Genomic DNA, 22,299 nt, shown 5'->3' on the forward strand with positions numbered 1-22,299 from the left:
CTCACTGACCTAAACTTGCATTGGTGTAAGACTGATGAGTCTTTTGCTTGGAGAGACAGATTTGTGATCTGCAAATCATTTTACAAGTTACTGTAATGAACATACTTGGGAATATTTTGATTACATAACCAGTGACGAACCAACCGTCCAGTTTATTGCATGCCAAAATGAATATGTGTTAAGCTGTTGTTTTTGAATATACTGTGGTTTTGACAGGTTGTGGGACCTGGCCGTGAAGACCTTTCAAAATGCCTTATCCCACATAAATGTGTATTTTGGTTATCTAAGAGGCTGTTGGACATATTTTTATCAAATCAATAAAAACTATAAAAAGACTGGAAAAATGTATCAAGTTCCTATCAAAAGAATGTTGTAACCACTTCATACATGTTTTATCCCACTCTTGTGAATACATATTTGTGAACCTCGAACTGACAGAGGATGGCGCTGTTGGCTTTGGTGAAACATGAAGTAATGGAGTCGCTAAGGATGCTGAAGGCAGTTCCACACACATTTTTGATCTGCTGATATGTAGTCATAATTACAGTTTCCTCTCTGAGAGATAATATTTTATACAGAAACAGCATTATATTGTAGTTTTCACTCCGGGAAATATGGAATAGAAATGTTACATTGCAGTCAGCTTATTGGTCACTCTCTCTAACCTTTGACCAATAGGCTCAGTGTTGCTATGCCTTATCCGTTTGCTGATTGGCTGGTAACGCTGTCGCTTGTCCATCAAGTCGACGGTCAGTGTGGTTTTTGGCAAAGATTGTCAACACAGCCGTCAAGATAGTTCACTGACCCGTGTCGCATTGTGAGTACTGTAGGTTACCTCATGACAGAAAAGTTGTTAGTTTAGCACACGCCTTGGAAGTTTAAAATACAAGAGCGAAATTATTCATAAAAATGAACGAACTATGTGTTCACACTTTCATCTGGGACCGAAGCTAAAGAATTTTAGATTATGAGATAATTTCTTCTTCAGCTAGTAGTTTGTGTAGCCTATTCGTACGAGCGAAACAAAACAGTCTTCGAAATTTTAAATAGTAAAATAATTAAATAAATGCAAAAAGTTTGGCAGCACATTTGATTATCTGTAACTAAAACAGTATAAAACGAAGAGTAGCCTATGAATCATGCAGATATTAATTTGTGCGCCAACATTGTACAATAGTAAATGTTAAAGATAATCTAAAATGTAATACAGTACTTATCATTTCTCTTATAAACTGACACTGGTGTGTTTAATAAAACAAAAAAAGGTCTTAATCACGAAACGTGTCTGCCGCAAACACGGAAGTAGGTTGGAGTGAACCATCTTGCTCCACCTGGCTCTTTCACCCCTCTCTATCTCTGCCTCTTCTAAACTCTGCTGGGCATCGTTTCGCGTCAAAACATTGCGTCTCTGCAGGACTCGTCAGGGCCGGAGACAGAGAAGAGGAAATCTGTTTGGGAAGGAATGCGAAAAGGGGTTTAGAACTGGCACTGCCACACGGAAAAACGAGGAGGTGCGACATTTTCTAGGCTACACGGAGAACAGTTTTTCTTCCCTTCAAAGGTAAAATGATTCCTAGCGTTATTTTTTCACTTAGGTGGGTTTGCTGCCACGCATTCTTGTAACGTGTCTTCATTAAGTTAATTCTTGATGACATGAAACGATTCACATACAGTACTTTTAGAGCGAGGCAACTTTTGCCCTCAGCTGCAGATACAAAAGCTGAAATAATTTTTTAAAACAGTAGTTTATGTTTATTTCCTCTGCTAACAGAAGTGTTTAAAGTGTCCTTACTCATGGAGAATGTTGGCTGTATTGATGGGATGCTGAGGTCCACTGTGCCATAAAGGCACACATATCTAGCTCTTATTAAAGGGACACATGCTGTTTGTGTTGGCAGTCCTGCGCCATCATCCCCGTGCGCGCGCCTGCTTTGCCATGGTGGTGCACGTCAGCGTTGATCAATGCGAGTTATCATGTAATATGCTCATGTGACAACCTCCTGTGACGGCAATCACCTGATTCGTATTGATCTGTCAAAGTCATTGTAGGTGAATGTGGGTGGTGTGAATGTAGGCTAAGCGTGTGTGCGACTGTGCATGTGTGTGTTTCCAGCATTGCTGATCTCAGGCATCCCCGCCATCTGTGCTCCGTGTGGTGGCTGAAGTTCTGCCCCAGATGAAGTGCGCCACTGCCTGTGACCTGATTCATACCAATAACCACTCATAAACACACTGTAGACAGAGGGCGTCAATGTGTTTTGTATTTGACATGAAACCACAGGTGATTGTTGTCACTCCACCTTCACATATAAGTCACTGACAGTCAAACCTGCAGGTGGTCTGATGTTGACCTGAAACATCTCTTGGATAAGTTTTTAGTCCAGTTCAAGAACAAACACTTATCAGGCCTGAACTCTGGGACTGGCTGTGATCTCTTTTCAATGCAAATCACAGATAAATATTGATTGTATCAGGTGTTGACAACCAGGGATCGAAGATGTGTTCAGAGAGTTGCAGGCCTTGGAGGGGATTCTCCACAGACTGCACATGTTTACGTCAACACTCATTCTTGTGTGTTGTGCCTTCACTTGCACATGGCACATATGACATGTCTACTTGTTTTTTCATCTCCTTTTACCCCATTTTTTTTTTAATTGACCCCATACAGAAATATAAAAAACAAAAAAGTATAAATGTTAACTAGAATGACTTAAGTTACAACCTCTTAAAAAGATAATGTGGATTTAAAGATGAATTAGTTTAGTCTAAAGCATCTGGAAACATGCTGCTTCACTTAATACAGAGCAAAGCTGAGATAGGCAGGTAGAAATTAGAGTAGGGATGAAATATAGCAACAGTAACCAGACACACACACCTGGGATGCTAGAGCATCACCTCATCAGTGAGATTTGATCCGAGGGAGGGAGGACAGGAGAGTTTTTCCTCCTCCAGTCAGTGATGTCATGCTGCTGTATGCTGCTGCTCTCAGTGTAGGGCTGAATGAAGAGCAGGATGAAAGTACACAAAGTACAGAAATGGTGTCGTGCAGCTCGTGGGCAGAGGACGCACAGCTCAACAGAAGCTGAAGGGTCACATTCATTCCCTTTTTCTTTCTCTGCATTATTTTACCAACTCCCTGCCCCTATCTGACTCTAGTCCTCCCTTCCTTTGTATCCCTCCTTCCCCTCTGTCATTCCCCTGCACTTCATCATTGTCGTAAAAAGCATCAGCATCAGTGTGTTACATAACAAAGGTTTTTTGTCAGGAAACAAGGCCCCTTTTGGATGTGGAGACTCGTGGCATGTAGCCTTTTGTGATGACACCCAGAAATGACCAGAAAGGACAGCTTGGTGACCTAAAACGACCCGCAGCAGAACTGATGAATAGATGGAGTGACAGCAGAAAAACAAATACACAAACAGGCTGAGAGGGATACAGACAGTTGTGCAGACAGTGCCCCATCCTGACCTGTCAGTTTTAGCAACATTTCTGGCCTGTTGTCTGGAAAGCTGTGATCAGTTCCTGTTGTCATCTAATCATTTATACAACTTCTTCTACCACTGAAGAGTTTTTATTTAGTTCAAAGCTGCCCATAGACTTTGTTTTGTCAGCATTTTACAGCATGTCAGCATCCTACAAACAATGTTGCTTTGCAAAATGATTTTAGAGCATGTCCACCCACTGCGAAGAGTGTGGCTCTGGAAACAACTTATTGTTTCTAAATGTCAGACAGCAAAGTCCAGACTTGAACAATTCAAGACATTTACATGTGGATAATGATCTTTTTGAAGCCTTTACCTGTGGTCTTCCAGATATTTAAAATACATTGTTCACTTCTTTTTAACCAACATTTTTAAAGTTCCGTTTTTGTGACAGTGTAAAATATTTGTCACAAGTCCCAGAAATCTTTGTTGCTTGTTTGATTCACCAGTTTAAAACACATTGAGAAACACACTGTTAATGTTTTTCTTCTAAATTGGGATTGTCAAAATATATGAGTGCACAATTAACAATATTTTATGTCCAGTATTTTTCGTTAAAGTCACTGTTGCTATGGCTGAAATGATGTGATTCTTCAGATTACTGCAGATTACTCACAGGGTGAACTACACTTGGATTATATGTGACCCATGAGTAGATGAGTAACAGGAGCAATATTTTAATCCGTCACTGCTGCTGACTGTCTGTCCGATAAGGGCACATTAGTACTGTGATGTACTCCTTTATATGTGGGTCGACAGTAACAGCCTCTCACAGAGATTTTCCTACAGCTGATAGTTTCAGAAAACATTTCAGCTGTTGCAGACACATTGTTGACCGCATCTATATCTTAGCCGTTCAATCATGTCTCTTATCCTGAGTGACTTGTAGCATGTGCAGCATTAGAGTAAAGGCTTAAGAGAACAAGCTTTAATTTAGAGTAATTAAATTTGAAGCTTAACTTTGAAGCTTACATTTGCAGATTACTTACAGTACCTTAAAGTAATTACTAATCTTTAATCAGGCAGCTTTGTGTAAAGTTAGGAGATTTGACTTTGTTTAATTAGGTAATAGCTTGGTCTAAATTGTCAGTGAGTAGTTACAAAAATGTTGATTATGTTTTCTTAATGCTCAAAGTGGCAGCTTTATGGTGATCAGACCAACACTTGAACTCAAGTGTGTTCACTTATGATGGGAGCTCAAAAACAGAAGCAAAGCTGAAAATGTATGACAGCACTAAAAATAACTTTTACAGCAGAATTATTTTAGTTTTGTTAGTTTGATCTTTAATAACAGGAAACAACATTTTAATGAAATCACAGAAAAACTGGATGCTAAATAAACTTCTCTCTGAGTCCTGAAATGGCCGAGAGGATAAAAGCCACTTTGGGTAAAACATCACTGTGCGTGTGCGTGTGTGTCTGTCTGTGTGTGTGTGTGTGTGTGTGTGTGAGTGTGTGTTGGGGTGTCAGAGATCAACTCTGACAACTGTACTGAGCGTGTCTTTGTTCCCCAGTCCCACGCCGCTGGCACAGAGTCAGAGGAGACTAAACAAGGGCACGTCTCACTGTCTTATTTATTTATATTCCCAGTCCTCCCCATCAGCACTGTAGCTGTTATCAGCCTCTTTCGGACACCAAAAACAATCCTCTAGCTCAGCAGTAAAAAAAGAAAAAGAGGCCTCTCCATCTCTCTTGTGTTTGTCCTGAAGTCACATAGCCTCCTGCTCCCATTCACAGTTTTATGAGTTTTTCCAGATGGTTAAGTAGGGCCAGACAGGAAGGCGAGGAGACACAATAGGACAGCATTTTATGAAGGTGATGAAACAAGTCTTAAAACCTGAGTAAGTGATGGTATAACAGAATCTAATTGAGTCATAACCCTGCTCTTTGTGTTTAGCTGAAAGCGGATTGTTTCAATTTGGAAGAAAACATTGAATTCATCCAGTGACTGCTGAAGTTTCACATCCTTTTTAATAGAGAGACTCCACCACGGCTTAATGAAGAGTAGCACTGGGAGTAGCAGTAGATTGAATGTGATAGATAAAGCTACATGTAGAACTCACAATTTAAGTTGCACTAAGCAATAAACCACAATGATTACATCTGCACTCTGAGGCAGGGAGTTCAGCCTGGGACCATTTCGTTCATCATGAACAGTTAGTCACTGCAGACTTCTGTCCTTCTGGCCCGGGAGTCTGGGAAGGGTTCCCAGGCCAGCTCACTAATCTGCTCAGTCACCAGGGCACACCAGCAAAAGTATTTTAAGGGCTCGGTCTGTTCGGCTATCATGGAGTGAGCAGGGCACGATCCTCGCAGTAGTGCTAGGCTAAGCAGATTATCTGTGCTGCCTCATAGACTTAAACACAGAGCGTGAGCTAGCAGTGCTGCCTGTGTGTCCTGCACTGAACTGGAGTCAGTGAAGAACAGTTTGACCACAGACTGATGAGGACAGCCACAACTAATGACTGCTTTTAATAGCCATCTATGCTTCTCTGTTTTTTTTTCTACCATTAATTACCTGCCATTACTGCGTGTAGCAGAAATAGTGGACAGTACTTATCAAACTTGAAGCCACAGTTCAATCCAACATCTTGGATAACAGACAAAAAAAAATATCTAGCTGTAATGATACAAAACCAACAGAAAGTAGAAAATACTCTTGCATAATAAGCAGGGACCATACCATCTTAATGCCAGGGAGGGTCTAAAGCCTCACAAGCAGCTTGCTTTGGGCTCAGTACTCATGTTAGCACATTAATACCCACGGCTAAATGCCAGCATGCCAGCATTTTGCAGGGATATTATTCACAACGTTTAGCATCTTAATTTAGCATGCTAATGTTAACAGATAACAAATAATTATATGTTTGAGGCTGAATGGAAGGTTTTAACCTCTTAAGACCCAGTGTCCACATATGTGGACATTACATTTCTGCCTCTCAGACCCATGATCCTTCATTTTTTTTAAACCTTGACCTATTAGCTGCATTAAGGGACACTGCCCACATAATTTTTGGTGAAATCACAACATTACACCAATTTTAGTGAAAACAACAACAACAACAATGTATTTAAGTACAATAGCACTGATAACAAACAGCTAATAGAGAACTCATAATACAAATGATCAAATTTCCTGTACAAAGACCAAGTTTAGTTATTATTATACTTCATAGGTCCGACGTATCCCAAACAGAAAGTCAAATTCAAAATTGCAAACCAGAAAAAAGCTCAGGTCTTAAGAGGTTAAGAATCTTTTGGAGTCAAATAAAAATACTTTCAGTTGGCACGATCAGTTTTTAAAGATAGGGGCACCTCTCAAATATATGTCTATGCTTTCACTTTCTTTTTGTAGTTTGCCCTATAAATGTTGAGATAATGTGTATACTACTGTATATGACGGACTACGGCAGAAGAACAATTTCATCTCTCAACCTTAACCAGGTAAAAAGGGGTAAAGGTTACTCAGAGACCAGTATTACTATCATTTCTTTACAGGTACACCAATCAGCCAAAAAATACGACCACTGAGGTGTACACAATGATTATTTTGTTACATTGGTTACTGACAGTAACTGATACATGTTAGGCAGTGAATTAAAAAAATAAATATTGAATTTGATCTGTCCAAAGCAGGAAAAATTGACATGTGAAAGGATTTGGGAAACTCTGATAGGGGCAAAACTGTGACTGAGGGATGATGGGTCAGAGCACCTCCAAGACTGCTAAATTGGTCCAGGTTAGGTAAACCAGCAAACCAAGTCCAATCTGCTGAGGACCAACCTCGCCTAGATTAACTGCCAATGTCTTGGTGTCAGATACCACAGGGTACTGTTAGAGGTCTTGCACAGTCCATGTCCCATCATTTCAGAGCTGTTTTTGACCTGACCTGTTGGGAAATCTAACATAGTCAGGGGCATTTTGTTCATGGTGTTATGACTCCACAGACTCAGCGGCAAAAAGATGAGGTGGAACCGTGTGTTATTACAGTTACATTTCAGTTTTTTGGGCTTGAATTTAAGTCACGCTGTCTTGGAAACAGGCTCATTAATAATACATGAATCTTCATCATGTTATAGCTTGTTAATGTTATGGGAGTTTCACAGACACAAGCAGGTTGCAGAGCAGACTGTAATCCCATCAGCAGTTACACACGTGTGGCTCAGTTTCTAACACCAGATTGAGGAAGCAGCTGTTACTCCAACATGTAACCATGAGCTGCCCTATTCTCCTCCTGCCTGTGCTCAGGTGTTCGCCTCCCAACCCACCGCCCACCACGGCCCTCACCTGTGTGTTGCGGTGCTTCCCCTGTGAGCCGACCTGGGCTGGCAGTCCCTTCTTGCACCGCCCGCCAACTCCGCCCATGGTCAGAATGACGCGCTCCAAGACCTTTCAGGCGTACCTGCCGAGCTGCCACCGAACTTACAGCTGCATCCACTGCCGAGCTCACCTGGCAAACCATGACGAGCTCATCTCCAAGGTAACCAGTGACAACAGGAGCACTCTGTTTCTTCGACTTGACTCATCTTACCATGACTGGTTGCCCTTGGAAACTGTTAGCACGTTGCTTACAGTCAGGCAGCTAATTATACACATTATTACAGATGGAAAAATAAAGCAGGGCAGATGTTCTTGTAACAATTTCATGTTTGTTTTATTCCAGAAAATGTTGTTTACTTTAACAACAGCTCACTTGTGATTAAGGTTTACTCTGATTTCATTTATAAAACAGCAAACACTGAAGAGCTAACAATGGTCAGCTGCACTGCAAAGAGAAAAGCTTGAGAAGTGGATCAGGAGCATGAAAATGAACAACAGGCTGAACACCTGTGGTTGTGTCAGCCTCCACAACACTTCTGCCTGTGGGTGGATTATAATTTAAGCTGGTTTATGAATTGGATTATGAATGCACTATCACTTTTACCTCTTGGGGTTATGAAAACACAGCTCACCTGTGCACAAATGCCTTCATGTGGTCGCAACACAGCTGCGCTACGTGAATCTGTGTAATGTGTCTCTTTAGCAGTAGCAGCCTTAGTGATGGTGAAATCAAGCTGTGGACTATTAAAGCAGAGCTACCTTTCCATTTTTCAATGATACAGTTATGATACAGGCTGCAACCCAGAAGGCTAAACCTTAAATGAGCGGATATTAAAATAGATTGAGTCAACTCTTTTGAAAATGAGATCTTCTAGTACAGCAGAGGCTTGTCTTGAATCAACATGAGGGCGTTTTTATGAGGAAACCTGAAGACTCTTATTTGATTGTGCTTTATTACTTTGAAAGTATGCTAACATCCTTTTAAAGAATCATTACGCTGCCTGAAAGGATTCGTGTTTCAGCCTTTTCATATTTATTTCTGCAGTCGTTCCAAGGCAGCCAAGGCAGAGCCTACCTGTTCAACTCAGTGTGAGTATCCTTCTAAAAAAAGCATTTCAACACACTTGATTTTGCGATCGATGTTATGTGTTAGAACAGAATGTGCTGCATACAGGAGTCAGACAGGACATAAGTGAGCTAAGGTTAATAATGCATATTGTTTCTGAGGCTCTGGTGCAGCTTGTGCCTTGGAGCACGGTTGTTATCAGCTGAACTGAGTGTGAAAATTAGGCTGTTTTAATCTATGCTCCCCTGTACGAGTGGGTGTGAGGCTGTGACTCACTCTACACACATCATACAGTACAAGCAACTTGAGCCTCTTGCATAAAACTGTTTTTAAAATTAAGTTTCCCTCTTTCTTCCTTTCTTCCTCTTTGTTTCCCCTCCCCACAAACCCACTTTCCTTCTCTCAGAGTGAACGTCGGGTGTGGCCCAGCAGAGGAGAGAGTACTGCTCACAGGGCTGCATGCTGTAGCAGATATCTACTGTGAGAACTGCAAGACGACCCTGGGCTGGAAATATGTAAGTCTCCTCAACAGATTTGATGCACAGCAATACAAAAACCTAATCCAAGGCTAGGAGACACAGTTCACTGACTGTGACGCTGTTTTTATAGCACCCCCTAATTTTATTTGCACTCTAATTATAGCTGGACCTCCGTGTACCTCAGGGTCGATGCAGCGTTACTGCTTTTGGATGATTTAATGCTGAAGAAGATTATTTTCAAACGGACTGAGACATCAAGTTTTAGTGACGTGAGATAAATTTAACGCATTGTGGAAATAAGAAAAATATGAGCACTTTTTTTGCTAAACTTTAGAGCTGAATATACAGCCAAAGCTGTGTGAAAACACATCAAATACACGTGCAGGATGTGTTTTGTGATATTTTAGGGTCCCATGTCAAGGTGAACTGAGCAAGATCAACACATTAGCTGTCCCCATATATCATATGAGCTGAGCATGTGCAGCTGTCCCTGGTGAACCCTGTGTGTTTAGAGGTGAGAGTTTACACTACAGGGCACGTGACTGTATCCTTAAGGGGTAGACACACACACACACACACACACACACACACATATATAAACACAGTACCCTTGTTGTTTGTCTCCTCAGAAGGACCCATTGACCGGCACTCTTTACCCAACCTCTAACTTCACCCCTACATGTCCAGCTTTAAACCGGCCTTCTTAACCTTCCGGACTAAAAATATCAATTTTACTTATGATGCCTGGTGAACACCTGGTCAGCCAGCGGTAAATGTAGATACTTTTCTGGGTAGTCTCTATTCCTGTCAGAGCCCCAAAGAGGTCACATGCATGCACAAGCACACAGACACTAGATAGGACTTAATGGAGGCGAGCCATTAATATCAGCTGCAGCGGTATTGATTTTCTGCAGCCATCAAAGTTCTATTGAGAGGCTTGACCTACTGCACTTCTAAACTGAGAAATCTGATAACGCTCCCCCTGCAGCTCTGAACCAAAATAGACAAAGACAAAACAAGGTTCAGACACTCCACAGTCGAAGAACATTTGTGTCAGCCTACTTACTGTGACACTGTTTTCGAGAGGCTTACAGTGAGTGGGTGATTTGAGCAAGTACTTAAGGTTGTTAATGGATGTGGAAAGGGAGCAGATACTGTTATTCTCTGTCATTTTGATGTTAAACAGATACGTTATTTCTCTTTCAAAAAACATGCATTTCATGATTTGATATCTGTTATTCTTCCAAAAGATCTTATTTGCTGTAGAAACTAGGTTCAACTTTTTGCTGCTCTGATTTTTTGTTTCAGCTTTGAGTGTTAGTATGCTTTTAGAAGAATTGTTAGTTTTTGAGATATTTAGCCGAAATGAAAATGAGCATGATCCCTTAAAGAAACTTGCCACCAAGCAACAACTTTATCATTAACGCCTGAAATAATTTGGCTGTGGTTGTTTCTCACACTTGCCACGTATCCATGGACCCAAATATTCTGCTTGTATTTGGTTTATTTGCTCAAATGGAAAGAATTTAACCTTTGTATACACCTCATTTTGAAAGAAAAGTGCCAATCCGAATGGACATTTAATCGGTTTCACAGGGGTGGAATATTCCTTTCCCCAAACCGATTGAGGTATCATGTATCCACTCAAATGGAAAGTTGTCAGGGTGCGTTCTTTCAGCGCATGCTCAGATATGACGTAAGACGCAACTACAGACGTTCCTCAATTGTTAAAAATGGCAGCAAGGTGTCAGCACTGGACTGCTGCAGAAAGTTTGTTTTTGATCCAAACTTTGAAAGAGCTGAACATAATTTCAAGACTGAACGGACGAAAAACTCACAAAAAAACCCCCAAAAAACTGTTGTCCTCCATCTTTGATAAATCGCGTGATGTTTACGTTTCTCTGCGCATGCCCCATCGACTATTCTGTTTGATTATAGCGGCGCATTTAGACCAGAGATTGGAATATTCCTTTCCATGTAGACTACTGTTTTCGGAAAAGTCATTCAGAAAGATTCCATTCAGAAAGACGAAAAACTCCTCATAAAACCGTGGCTACTGGCTCCAAAGTAAATCAGTAAGTCAGGCTAATACCAGTTAAAGCCTTGTATGATAAATGGTCAACATGTTAGTCACAGACTTCATACTTGTCCCTTCTTGAAGTGAGAAGCCAGAAGTCTCTCTTGTTTAGTGCCGGCATGTTGCACTGGTGGAGCCAAAGCAATCACACAAGCAATCTGACTGATGGAGCCACAGGACTCATAGTATACTCTGTCCAAGACACATACATATAGTATTCAACTGATAGGTCAGTACAGTCAACCGCTGGTTATTGTGTCTGTTTGAAGAAAACTCCGTTATTTTTGTGTTAGTGTGTGTTACCATCTCTTTTCTACTCTTCGTATCTGTTAAAGAATGCTGCAGAAGCTCACATTTGTAAACAGAGCCGTCAATCAGTTATCTCTTCATATAACCTATTAAAGGCAAACTTAATGGAAAACAAACACTGGAGCATAAATCAGCATTATGAGAGCTGACTATTTTAGCAGAAAGTGTTTGGAGAGGAAAAAATATCTATGTGTTTTAATCCTTTTGGTTGAATCCAGGCAGGGTTTGTAACATATATACTGCAGCCAGTCAGTAGGAGTAGCTCCAAATATTTTGGCTTCATAATCAACAACATTTCTGGCATCCATCTTAATATACAGACTGTGGATTCAACGTACATATAAAGGAACAAGTTATCAATTACTTTTTAACTAGTAACTGTGGTGTTCAGTTGATTTACTCTGCTTTATTGTGCTCTCTGTAGATGAAGTCTGTGCGTAGGCCAGATTGCGTTTGCTTTGATTCCCATTCGCCAGAGGAATTTAGATGAAACACCTCACAAATACATGTTGCAGCCTGCAAATTTAGAGCACACAAATGTAGTGTGGCTGTAGAGAGGATCAGACCTGTGGCTTTTTTCAGTTTCCTTGTATATAGAGAAAGATTTCTGTCTGTGTAAAGGTATGACTTTCTAGTCCAGTCAGAGTTTTGGTTCTGCAGGCTCGTCTGCAGTGTTCACTCTCTGATGGTTATATAACTCGCTTCCAAAGAGCCAGTAGCAGAGACAGACCATGACTGAGCCAAAGATTTTCATAAACAGCTAAAAAAGACTATAAAAAGCTGCTTTTTTTTCACCTCCTGTTAAGTTTTCTTCTGACTGTCAAAGTTATAAACATGCTGCTGTTCTCTGTCAGTCTCTCAGTGGTGTTAAATGCTGCCTCCCTGTCTCTTTTGCCGCACCCTCCAGGAGCACGCCTTCGAGAGCAGTCAGAAGTACAAAGAGGGCAAGTTCATCATCGAGCTGGCCCACATGATCAAGGACAATGGCTGGGACTGAGGGATGAGCAGCGGGGACACGACCACATCAGAGGGGAGGGGGGCTGGGTGACTGGATGGACTGCCGAATGGATGGATGAGAGGGAGGGAGGGAGGGAGAGGGTCATGGGTAGTGGGTGAGTGTGTGACTTTGGTTTGGCTTATTTACCATTAACCTCTGCAACTCTCTGCCCATTCCCCCCCAACCATGCCTACACACAAACACATCTAGGTACCAGACATCCCAGCTTGACTGAGAGACGGACTAGGCAGGCTTGTATGCAGCTAGCAGGACTAGGTGACTAGCCAGCAAGACAAGATCTCTCGTTTTCTGCTTCCTTTTCCCCTTCTGTAACACGATACGATTGCTTTTAAAAATGTGGCAACACTCCTTCTATAGCTGCTAGGAATCATTCAGAAGATATTTAGCCAGAAAGAGGCCAGTGGGGCTAGTCTGACAGGGTTCATTGGCCCTGGTTAAAGAGCTGCAGAGCATTCACTCTGTCACCAGCCTGAATGAGATGACCTAAGATGATTATAGCAAATCCAGCTGATCGGGGCCATGCCAGCTGGGCCAGTGATGAGGCCTGGCACTGAGCCTTGGCACTGAGGCTCGAGCACATGGGCGTTGGGTTGTGGCAGGGAGGAGGTGGGCTGGGTGGGGGTTGCAGAGATTGCCGCCCACCAGGCCACTCACTCAACATTGCAGGGGGAGGAAGATTCTGATCCATTTATGCAGTGGCTTTGATGGCTTTTGGCTGGGATCCACTCTGTGCCTTGCCAGCAATGCAGCTCATGACAGGGCAGGGTGGGCCGAGAGTGAAAGAGACACAGGCAGGCAGCCACCAGCTCGTCCTGAAATCTCATGGGAATTCGCCCTCACAGCAGCAAAGAAACTTCCCTGGGCTTTTATTTATCCTTTAGTACATCAAAGTTTATACAGCACTACGTCGATCCGTCCTGTGTTTGTCTGGTTTTTGAGAGCTGCATCGCTACATCTTCCATTGTTACACAACATGTGTCTCGGAAGAACAACTTAAGCTGGGTTTCCCAAAGGCTTATGAGCACTGTGAGCACCTCTCATCTCCTTTAGGTTTATTGGTGTAGGTGGGGGAGTTGTACAGGCACAGCAGGGCAGCTAAAAATCAATCAGAAACAAAAACAGTGCTCTCCTGCGATCATTCAGATGAAAGCTTGATTTTTCTTGTTTTTGTTTTTGTTGGGGGGGCTGGCCCATGCATGACTGGTGAAAAACACAAGTGTTAGAAAATGATCACCAACAGAAGCCATTTCCTTTACTGACTTCATGTGGTATTTACACAACTGCAGGAGCATTTCACTCACAGTACATGCAAATGTATAAAAGTTGAAAATGATCATTCTTAGGCTCTCTTTCAGTCTGGGATGACTGCTGTTTGACTGAACTTCACCGTCTGGCTCTTGCACAGCGATTATATGAGACGTTGCATTCAACAAATAGACTTAATTGTCTTAGATTTTACCCCAATTTAAAAACCTTTTTCTATTTAACTGTTTGCTAACTTTGAGTTCTCTAACTTAATTTTGGATGTGCATCATGGGCCTTAAAGTTATGACACCTGACACATTTTAGGTTAAAATAGTGCTGCTCAGGAACATTGATGCTAACTTTTCTTTGCTATGGCCAGAATCGCTTTTACTGTGCTGGATGCGTCAGTCTTTGATGGAAATGTATTATTTTCAATGGAGAGACTCCATCACAGCAGCTTCCATCCTGTGGTAATGCAATGTTTAATGCATGCACAAAGTAAAAAACAAGTGTTCTGACCAGTTCTGTGCTTGGTCCTCATCACGTTTTTGTGAAAGGAACATTTTGTGTGTATTAGAGTTGCGATGAAGTCTTGTGCTGTAAAACAACATCCAATCTCAGTCCATTTGGCATGTGAGACTTTTCTGGGATGGCACCAAAGCATTGCTGATCAAATCTGATCCTGGCTTGGAAAGTAAAATTAGTTGCCCTGTTTTTTTCATGCTTAGTTTCCTGTTGTTATGAACATTGCTTGAGAAGTTGCCCTGTATTTGGCGAGTCCTGTTAAACACTTTCTACTTAGAACCAAACCTAAACGAAACCCCCTCTACAGCAGCAGACTGCTCAGTTGGAGGCTGCCACATTAAACCCAGCACAACCAAAGAACCCACCCATCAACAATAAATTGACCAAACAAAAAAACTCATTTTGCTTGGGCAAAGTGTTGCTAAACATGGGGGTGTGTACAGCTGAAAGCCAAGGTTGTGGATAGCCTTTCTCTGTGATATAATGCATTATTATTTTGTAAACAAAGGATATTAATATATGAGTATATTCTATTTACTGTATTCACCATGAGGATTACCGTTCATGTCAACCTCTGTGTTACAGGCTGTAAATAGTGTTAATGTATTGTGTTTTATCTTATCCATATGATGATGAATGAATATGATTTCGGTCATGTCATGCTTTCTCTCTGGTACCACACATTGGCTGTACGATACTATTTTTTTACTGAAAATGTTTCGATTTTAATGTCTTTTGTAAAGGAGGATGCTGATGTTGACTATATATCATTGGATCTTCATCTAATAAAATGCACCTTGATAACTGTATGTGTGGGATGTAATGTTTGCTTCATTCCATACAACTTTAGACCTTTGTATTTGGATAAATAAATGTAACACTAACACTTAATCGTGTTAGGTGACTCAGAAGAGTTCTTAAAAAAGGACGGTTCAGACTTATGCAACCAATGCTGAGGTGGATGACCTGTTTGACTTCAGTAATAACTTAGCCCTGAAAACTCTGGGTCCTATATTTTGATGGATATTTTCATGAACCATTATTTTGTTAACTGAATAAGTCACGCCTAACACCTTCATTTGCTGGTACCTTTTTGTTGTTATTAATGTGTAATATACACAGGTTTTACAAGTTGAAAGTGTTGAATGTGTTGAATGTGGCATTGCTATGGATGATCTACTTTTATTTATTTTAACATCTGAGAGCAAGGCTGAATCTCTTTAATTAAAAACCACAGATGCAATGAGCAGTGATGAAAATATGCTCAAGGTCAATTGATTGCTCAACGTATTTCTAAAGAGCTACAGAGCAGAACCAGGGAGTTTAAAAGGTGTGGTCTTAGTCAAAATGAGTCAAAGAGAAAAAAAAGATTGCATCTGTAAATTACCAAACAGTGAAGTGAACTCAAAAAGAAAAAATCGACTTTCTAAACTAAGGGCGATGCTCAGTTTCTTCTATAGGAACAAGTTGTGTTTTTCTCTCGGAGCTCGGAGGCTTTTGGTGTCAGCTACTTTTTTGCCGGTTCCTGATTATGGTGATGTTGTGTACATGACTGCTTCAACCACCTGCCTTCAGTCCTTGACTCCTGTCTACCACTGTGCTCTGAGGTTTGTCACAGGTTGTAGTCTCCTCACCCATCACTGTGAACTGTATTCTAAAGCTGGCATGCCCTCTCTGGATATCTGGCGATATATCCACTGGATGACTCTGGTTTATAAAGCTCTTCTTGGCCAAGGTCCTTGCTATTTAAGAACTTTTCTTAGGAAATGGAAGCCAGTATGCTTTAAGATCAAATGACATTTTGTATCTCTCTGTTCCTCGTGTTCGAACTGAAACCGGAAAAAAAGCTTTTAGTTATTCTGCCCCCTCTACTTGTAATGCCCTCCAATCTGAACTGAAACTGGCTGAATTTGTTTCTTTGGAAGTCTTCGGCTCTACTTTGAGAAACCGACAACATGAATCCATCAAACAGTGCTTTTGTTCTTAAATTGTTTCTTAAAATAACTGCTGCATTTTATTGCTTTTACTTTAATGTCTGTTGCTGTACTCTGTTTGTTTTGTCTACTGTGACATGTGCTGCTGCCTCCCTTGGCCAGGTCACCCATGTGAAAGAGGTCTCGACCTCAATGGGTCTTTTACCTGGTTAAATCAAGGTTAAATAAAAAATTGTTTATGGTTATGTATCAACAAGTTTGACTCAGTTTGACTCTGACTGTAAACTGTATGAAGCAGAGTAAGTCTGCTCTGTTTCGACTTTTAAGACATGGATTAGCACACAAGTGCTGGTAACAGGAGGACTATGGCAGCCAGGAACCAAAAAAGCATGAGGGCCTGCTGCTGTGGACCTGCCGACTCCAGCTGCTCCAGCTGTTAGCATCAGTCTCACCATCATCATTATCGCTGCCACGCCAATGTTTATTTTAGAACTTCAACTACTTATTGTTACTTTTATTTCTACCCCTTATATGAATATTGTGGGATTTTAATTACTTATTTGAGACATAAGTATTCAGATCAGTCTATTAACATTAATTGGAAGTTCCTGGAAATCAAGCACATACTTCCAGTCATTGTATTGAGTTCTTGTTATTTTATATGTATCTGTTGGATACTCCCTCCCTGTATCTCCCTCTATTACTCTTTTCAACCCCAACAGAGTCAAGGCAGATGTCTGTCAGACATGAGTCTGGTGCTGCTCCCAGTTCCTGTTTTTTGGATCAGCTCTTTTTGTAAAAGGTCTTGAGAACCCATTTATTGTTATATGGTGCTCAAAAAATAGATTGATTGATGGATAAAAAAATCTATAGCTTGATGTTTTAATTCGTCATATAATTTACAGTGTTTAATTTAATCTAATATATGGTAATTATTTGTAAAGTGTGCACTGTTAAAATTCAAAGACTTGTGTTTCAGTTTCAGAGCTTCATGATAAATCAAAGTGAAGAGTTTGTCACCTTGTCTCAGAGAAACTTTATATGTTTCTTCTTTATTTGTTGTTTTTGCAGATTAAAGCAGAGAGAAGTGCTTAAGCGGTCTAGTAACACTCTTTATGATCAACAAGTGTGAAGTGACCAGACATCGAGACACAAACTGTGATGACTGATGGTGCCATCTTACCGTCCCCATGGTAACCACTGCATGCCATGTTTTACTTGGATGAACTGGTGAAAACAACAGCACCAGTACTGGGGGACAAACAAAACAAGGTTATCATGAGACTCATGATGTCAGATTTAGACATGTACGTGTTTATGTGAATAAGTGTATGTGTGTAGGAGGGTGGTGTAAGAGTCACACCTGTTAGTCATGCATTCATCAGGCTCCTCATCATCCTTTTTGTCCTCTTCCCTCCCACCCTCACGCCCACTTCTTGCTCCTCTTTCCACTCCCTTTTTGCTTTCAAACTTACTCTCCTTTCCCTCCCTTTCATCTCAGTTATCATCCTTAACCACACCGTCTCCTCCCTCCTCCCTCCTCTGTCTTTCTGCAGAGTTGTTTCCAGTGATCCTCCTGTGCTGATCTCTCTCCCTGTCCGACTTGGCTAACCCACTCCAAATCTCACTGCAGCAGATGGTGTCGTGTTTGCGTTGGGCAAGGTCTCCTAGCAACCCCGTAGTCTGGTTCCTCTGTCTCTCTCCCTCTCTTTCGTTCCTAAATCAGAGCAGCGGAGGAGTTGGTGTCATGCTCTGTCTGGGTCTGCCAGGCCCACCCCTCCTCTGTCTCTTTGATTGACCTGACCGCCTCTCGGTGCTGATGTCTATGTTTACGTCTGTGCCTCTCCCTATCTCTCTCTCTGTCCGTGGGATGCAAAAGTAGGGCAGGGCCTAGCTGTCTGGATTACTATACATGTATAATGATTAAATTTGATGTGAAAATGGACAGAGTAGGACAACCAACTTGATTCCTAACCCTATGTGACCCAGATTTCAACAGATGTTCACATATCTGAACTTGTGGCAAAAGCGAACATCTGGGTCACACGCAGGATTTAAAGACAGTTCTGCCCACGTTCATCACAGTTTCTGTGTTTTTATCATCCAGGGATCTCCGTTTGAAAAGGTTATCACTGTCTCTGGAGTCGTGCTGCTAAACACACAACATCAGGTCTACATGCAGACATATGTGACTCAGTGACGGGGTACCACACACACACACACACACACACACACACACACACACACACACACACACACACACACACACACACACACACACACACACACACACACACACACACACACACACACACACACAAAGTGTGCTTCACAAAGTGCTTCACAAAGGCAGAGGGGCAAACAAGGACTTGTGTCCTCACACAGCGTCATTACTTGTGCTGTGTGACACTAGCTCATATCGATAGATGCACATTCAACAACATTAAGTTCAATTCTACAACACGCGGCTCTACAAGTTTCTCTCAAAAGTTTTAGGACACCCCAATTTTTCCTTTTTTTTCCTTTTTTCTTGAAATTCAGGTTGTTTCAGACTTTTTGGGGGATCACTTTCAAACTCCTCACAGCCCTTTTAAAGTTATTTTTGGGGGCTTTATATGTCCTTGGATTGGATATGAGAGGACAGTGGATAGAGTAGAACACAATGATAATAATAAAAATTATTTTTTATTATTATTATTTGTATTATTATGATAATGATTATGATTATTATTTTTTTTTTTATTATTTTTTATTATTACTAATAATAATATCAGTTCTTCCAATTAACATTATTGTTATTATTGTTATTATCATAAATAATAATAATAATAATAATAATAATAATAATAATAATAATAATAACAATGAAAATAATCATAATAATAATAAAAATAATAGTAATAATAACAATAACAATCATAATGATAATCATAATAATAGTTATAACAATAATAACAATTACAAATTCATATTGGACTTTTTAATACAAGCAACAAAGTGCTTCATAATAAGCATTAAAAACAGATAAAATGAACAGCAGAAAATAGAAACAATTAAAAACGAATAAGATAAGCAGCCAAGAATTAAAGTAAATCAATAAAAGAAAAACCGATAAGATAAGAAAAAAACGAGGTAGAATCACAAAATATAAGATTTTCTGTGAAAATAAGTCCTTATTAGTGAAATTTAACAGGAGACTGATTGTGCATGTAGGGACCAGGCAACAGGTCACATGTCAGACTTGAGCCAAGGCCACCCACTCAAGGGCGGACTTTATGGGGCGTGACCAAAACCGCTAGGCCCCTTGTACCCCAATACTGACATTTGTTGTCAGACCTCCATAATACTTAGAGATGGAGGAATTTACTACCGAGAAATCGCAAAGAAACTTAAGGTGTCAGTGAGTACAGTTTCCTTCACCATCAAAATCACTCAGAAACTGAGGAAAACTCTGACAGGAAGAGGTCTGGCAGACCCAAAGCTGCAACAGAATCTGAAGACATATTTCTGAGAGTCGACAGCTTCAAAGAGGTTGTAGTAAGCAGTTTCAGTTTTATCTGCCAGACATTTTTTTTTGTTTACAGTGTACATGTAATGGCATGTATGTGCCCTTCATTTTGAGTGTAGATTAATTGAATGATATTTGAGGTTATAACCATTGCTGCAAAGAATCCTGGGAGGTAAACTTGTTACCCTTTGACCAAACTAGTACATCAGTTTACATATTTCTTAGCTTTATGCTGCGCTAAGCTAAGCTAACATGCTTCTTACTGCTTCCTGTTTTTACGATTCAGGCTTTGACATAGAGTTGATATTTTTAGCGATAACTCTTTGTTTAACTCCAAAATGATTTTAAAGTGTTTCTGCTTATATCCTTATCTTGGTTATTACTTTTGGTCCTCACAAACACAACACAGACGCACACTCACACAGAAGCCTCTGGAGTCTTTAATGGCTTACAGAGTAATCATCCATCAGGCACACACAAACAGACACAAAACCACCGACACAACACCGACAGTACCGCTGAAGAAAAAGAAAACAATACAAATGGCAGCCACATGCCATGTGATGATGCTGCTGCTTGTGATTAATTGCTTTAATTTTCTCTCCCTGCTGCATCCCACAAACACTTTATCTTTCTCATGAAGTCTTTAGAATTGTGACACAAAGAACAACAACCGGCCGATTCAAGAAAACACTGAACAACTTTTTTGTGAAGTTTCAGAGTGAATAAATGGCTCACTCCTAAAAGCTCCTGCTGTAAAAATAAGTGGCACCAGGTATTTGTGATCAATTGGCAGCCACACAGCGTCCTCAGTTGGTTGTATGCCTCAGCATCTGAAAGCTGTCTTTGTGGCTCTTCCTTGTTTTTGAGGGAAATCATTGGCCCCTGAGGGGGAGCAAAGTGCCGCCTGCTTGTTTGTTTACTTGGGTAGACAAGCCCACAGGCCTGAGCAGAGAGAGGAAGGCTTTTTCCTCATCCTGTGACCTCATATCTGTATCAGGCACTCAAAAGCAGGCCGAGCCAGAAGCTGGCTTGCTGGGGAGCAATGTGCAAGGCAAGCACAAAACAACACATTCAAAGAGCTTCAGTGAGGGCTGATGACACTTTGGCTGGCGCTCATATTCAGATAAATGATGTCACACACAGAAGAAGCATACTGATGTCATCCCTTTCAGGTATCCTTAACAGCCTGACTTCCTCTGTCATTATCTTTTACCGTATATCACAATTTTCGATTAAAAATATAGGTCACAACTTAAAAAAAAATATTCATATGTATTTAAATCACTGTTTTCAAATTAAGAGTCCTCTTCCCCGAGAGAAGAGAGAGTGTGTGTTTTCCATCAGTGACTTCTTATGACAGGCGTTGAGGTTGGTTCATGTTGTCTTATCACACCAGCATTGGGCCACAGTGAGCAGAAATGTGCTGAGGTTTGTGTAACTGAGAAAAAGGTTACTGAGGAGATTCTGACCCAAAATCCCTAAAGTTACACTTGATTTCATAGCTGTTTGATAAATGCAGTGGATTAAAAAGCACAGCATTTGTGTCCAAAATGTGAAGTAGATGTATCAAGAAGCAGAGAATTACTGAAGCAAAACACAAGTTTAAGAAGTTTTCCGCCACTTCTACAACAACCTGCAAACTTTTGTCAACAACAGACCTCACATGTCCTCCAGTGGTATATATAATAAAGGCATATTTCCTACTTCATTCCAAAACCTCTGACCATGTTTTTAAAACTGAATTAATTTTATATTAGTCATGGTGAAATAAGCAAATTTTCAATTTCCACAAACCCCCTTCCCTCTTATTGGCTCCCTCCAATATGTCATGATCCAGTTAGGAGAGCCTTATTCAGTGACTTTATCACTACAGCAAGTCTTTTAAAGATCTCTTACTTTTCTTGAATGGACTGTTTTGGCAGTTAACAGGCAGATTTAGGGATTCTTACAACATTTCATTATGAAGCTGTTTGGAAATCTGCACATTAAGTATAAACATTCAGTATTATTTGTTTTTATTTATAATGCCCTCACTTTAATCTTACATTTTTTGTCCATGTGGGAACCTTCTCAAATATCTATTTCCAATGAAGTCCAAAGAAGTCTTAAAGGGTAGATGTAAATGTGAATTTGGAATTATTTTAACTGTGATTATCCTCACTTTGTATCAATTATACTCTTTATGTGTCCTCTTAAAGGGCCTTAAGTTTCAAAAATACCAAGTCTTTAATCTGACCTCAAAAGGATTGCAGCTTCTCATGAATATCCTTAAAAAGTGCACAGGAAAGGTTGGTGACTGATTTGGATTTGTAGCTCCTAAATTAGCTCAGGGT

The 22,299-nt window shown here is 40.6% G+C and overlaps 1 protein-coding gene across 1 annotated transcript; it reads left to right on the forward strand.

Annotated features, from left to right (window-relative positions):
• Nucleotides 1-1,350: 1,350 nt before the first annotated feature.
• Nucleotides 1,351-15,334, forward strand: ypel2b (yippee-like 2b). Its single transcript, XM_074680289.1, has 5 exons — nucleotides 1,351-1,561; nucleotides 7,731-7,962; nucleotides 8,848-8,891; nucleotides 9,275-9,383; nucleotides 12,641-15,334. Exons 2-5 carry the CDS (start codon nucleotides 7,846-7,848, stop codon nucleotides 12,728-12,730), a joined length of 360 nt encoding a protein of 119 aa, XP_074536390.1. The 5' UTR covers nucleotides 1,351-1,561; nucleotides 7,731-7,845; the 3' UTR covers nucleotides 12,731-15,334.
• The last annotated feature ends 6,965 nt before the right edge of the window (nucleotides 15,335-22,299 follow it).

This window comes from Halichoeres trimaculatus, unplaced genomic scaffold, assembly GCF_033239565.1.
Source record: "Halichoeres trimaculatus isolate MK-OKI-2021-1 unplaced genomic scaffold, fHalTri1.1 fHalTri1_scaffold_9, whole genome shotgun sequence".
In the NCBI taxonomy this organism is placed as follows: domain Eukaryota; kingdom Metazoa; phylum Chordata; class Actinopteri; order Labriformes; family Labridae; genus Halichoeres; species Halichoeres trimaculatus.

What these genes read in the sequence shown, in the direction of transcription:
- ypel2b (XM_074680289.1), top strand. Translation starts at nt 7,846, where the DNA reads ATGGTCAGAATGACGCGCTCCAAGACCTTTCAGGCGTACCTGCCGAGC. An exon ending in GCCTACCTGTTCAACTCAGT is followed by an intron (nt 8,892 to 9,274) that starts GTGAGTATCCTT and finishes TCCTTCTCTCAG; the next exon opens with AGTGAACGTCGGGTGTGGCC. An exon ending in CGACCCTGGGCTGGAAATAT is followed by an intron (nt 9,384 to 12,640) that starts GTAAGTCTCCTC and finishes CGCACCCTCCAG; the next exon opens with GAGCACGCCTTCGAGAGCAG.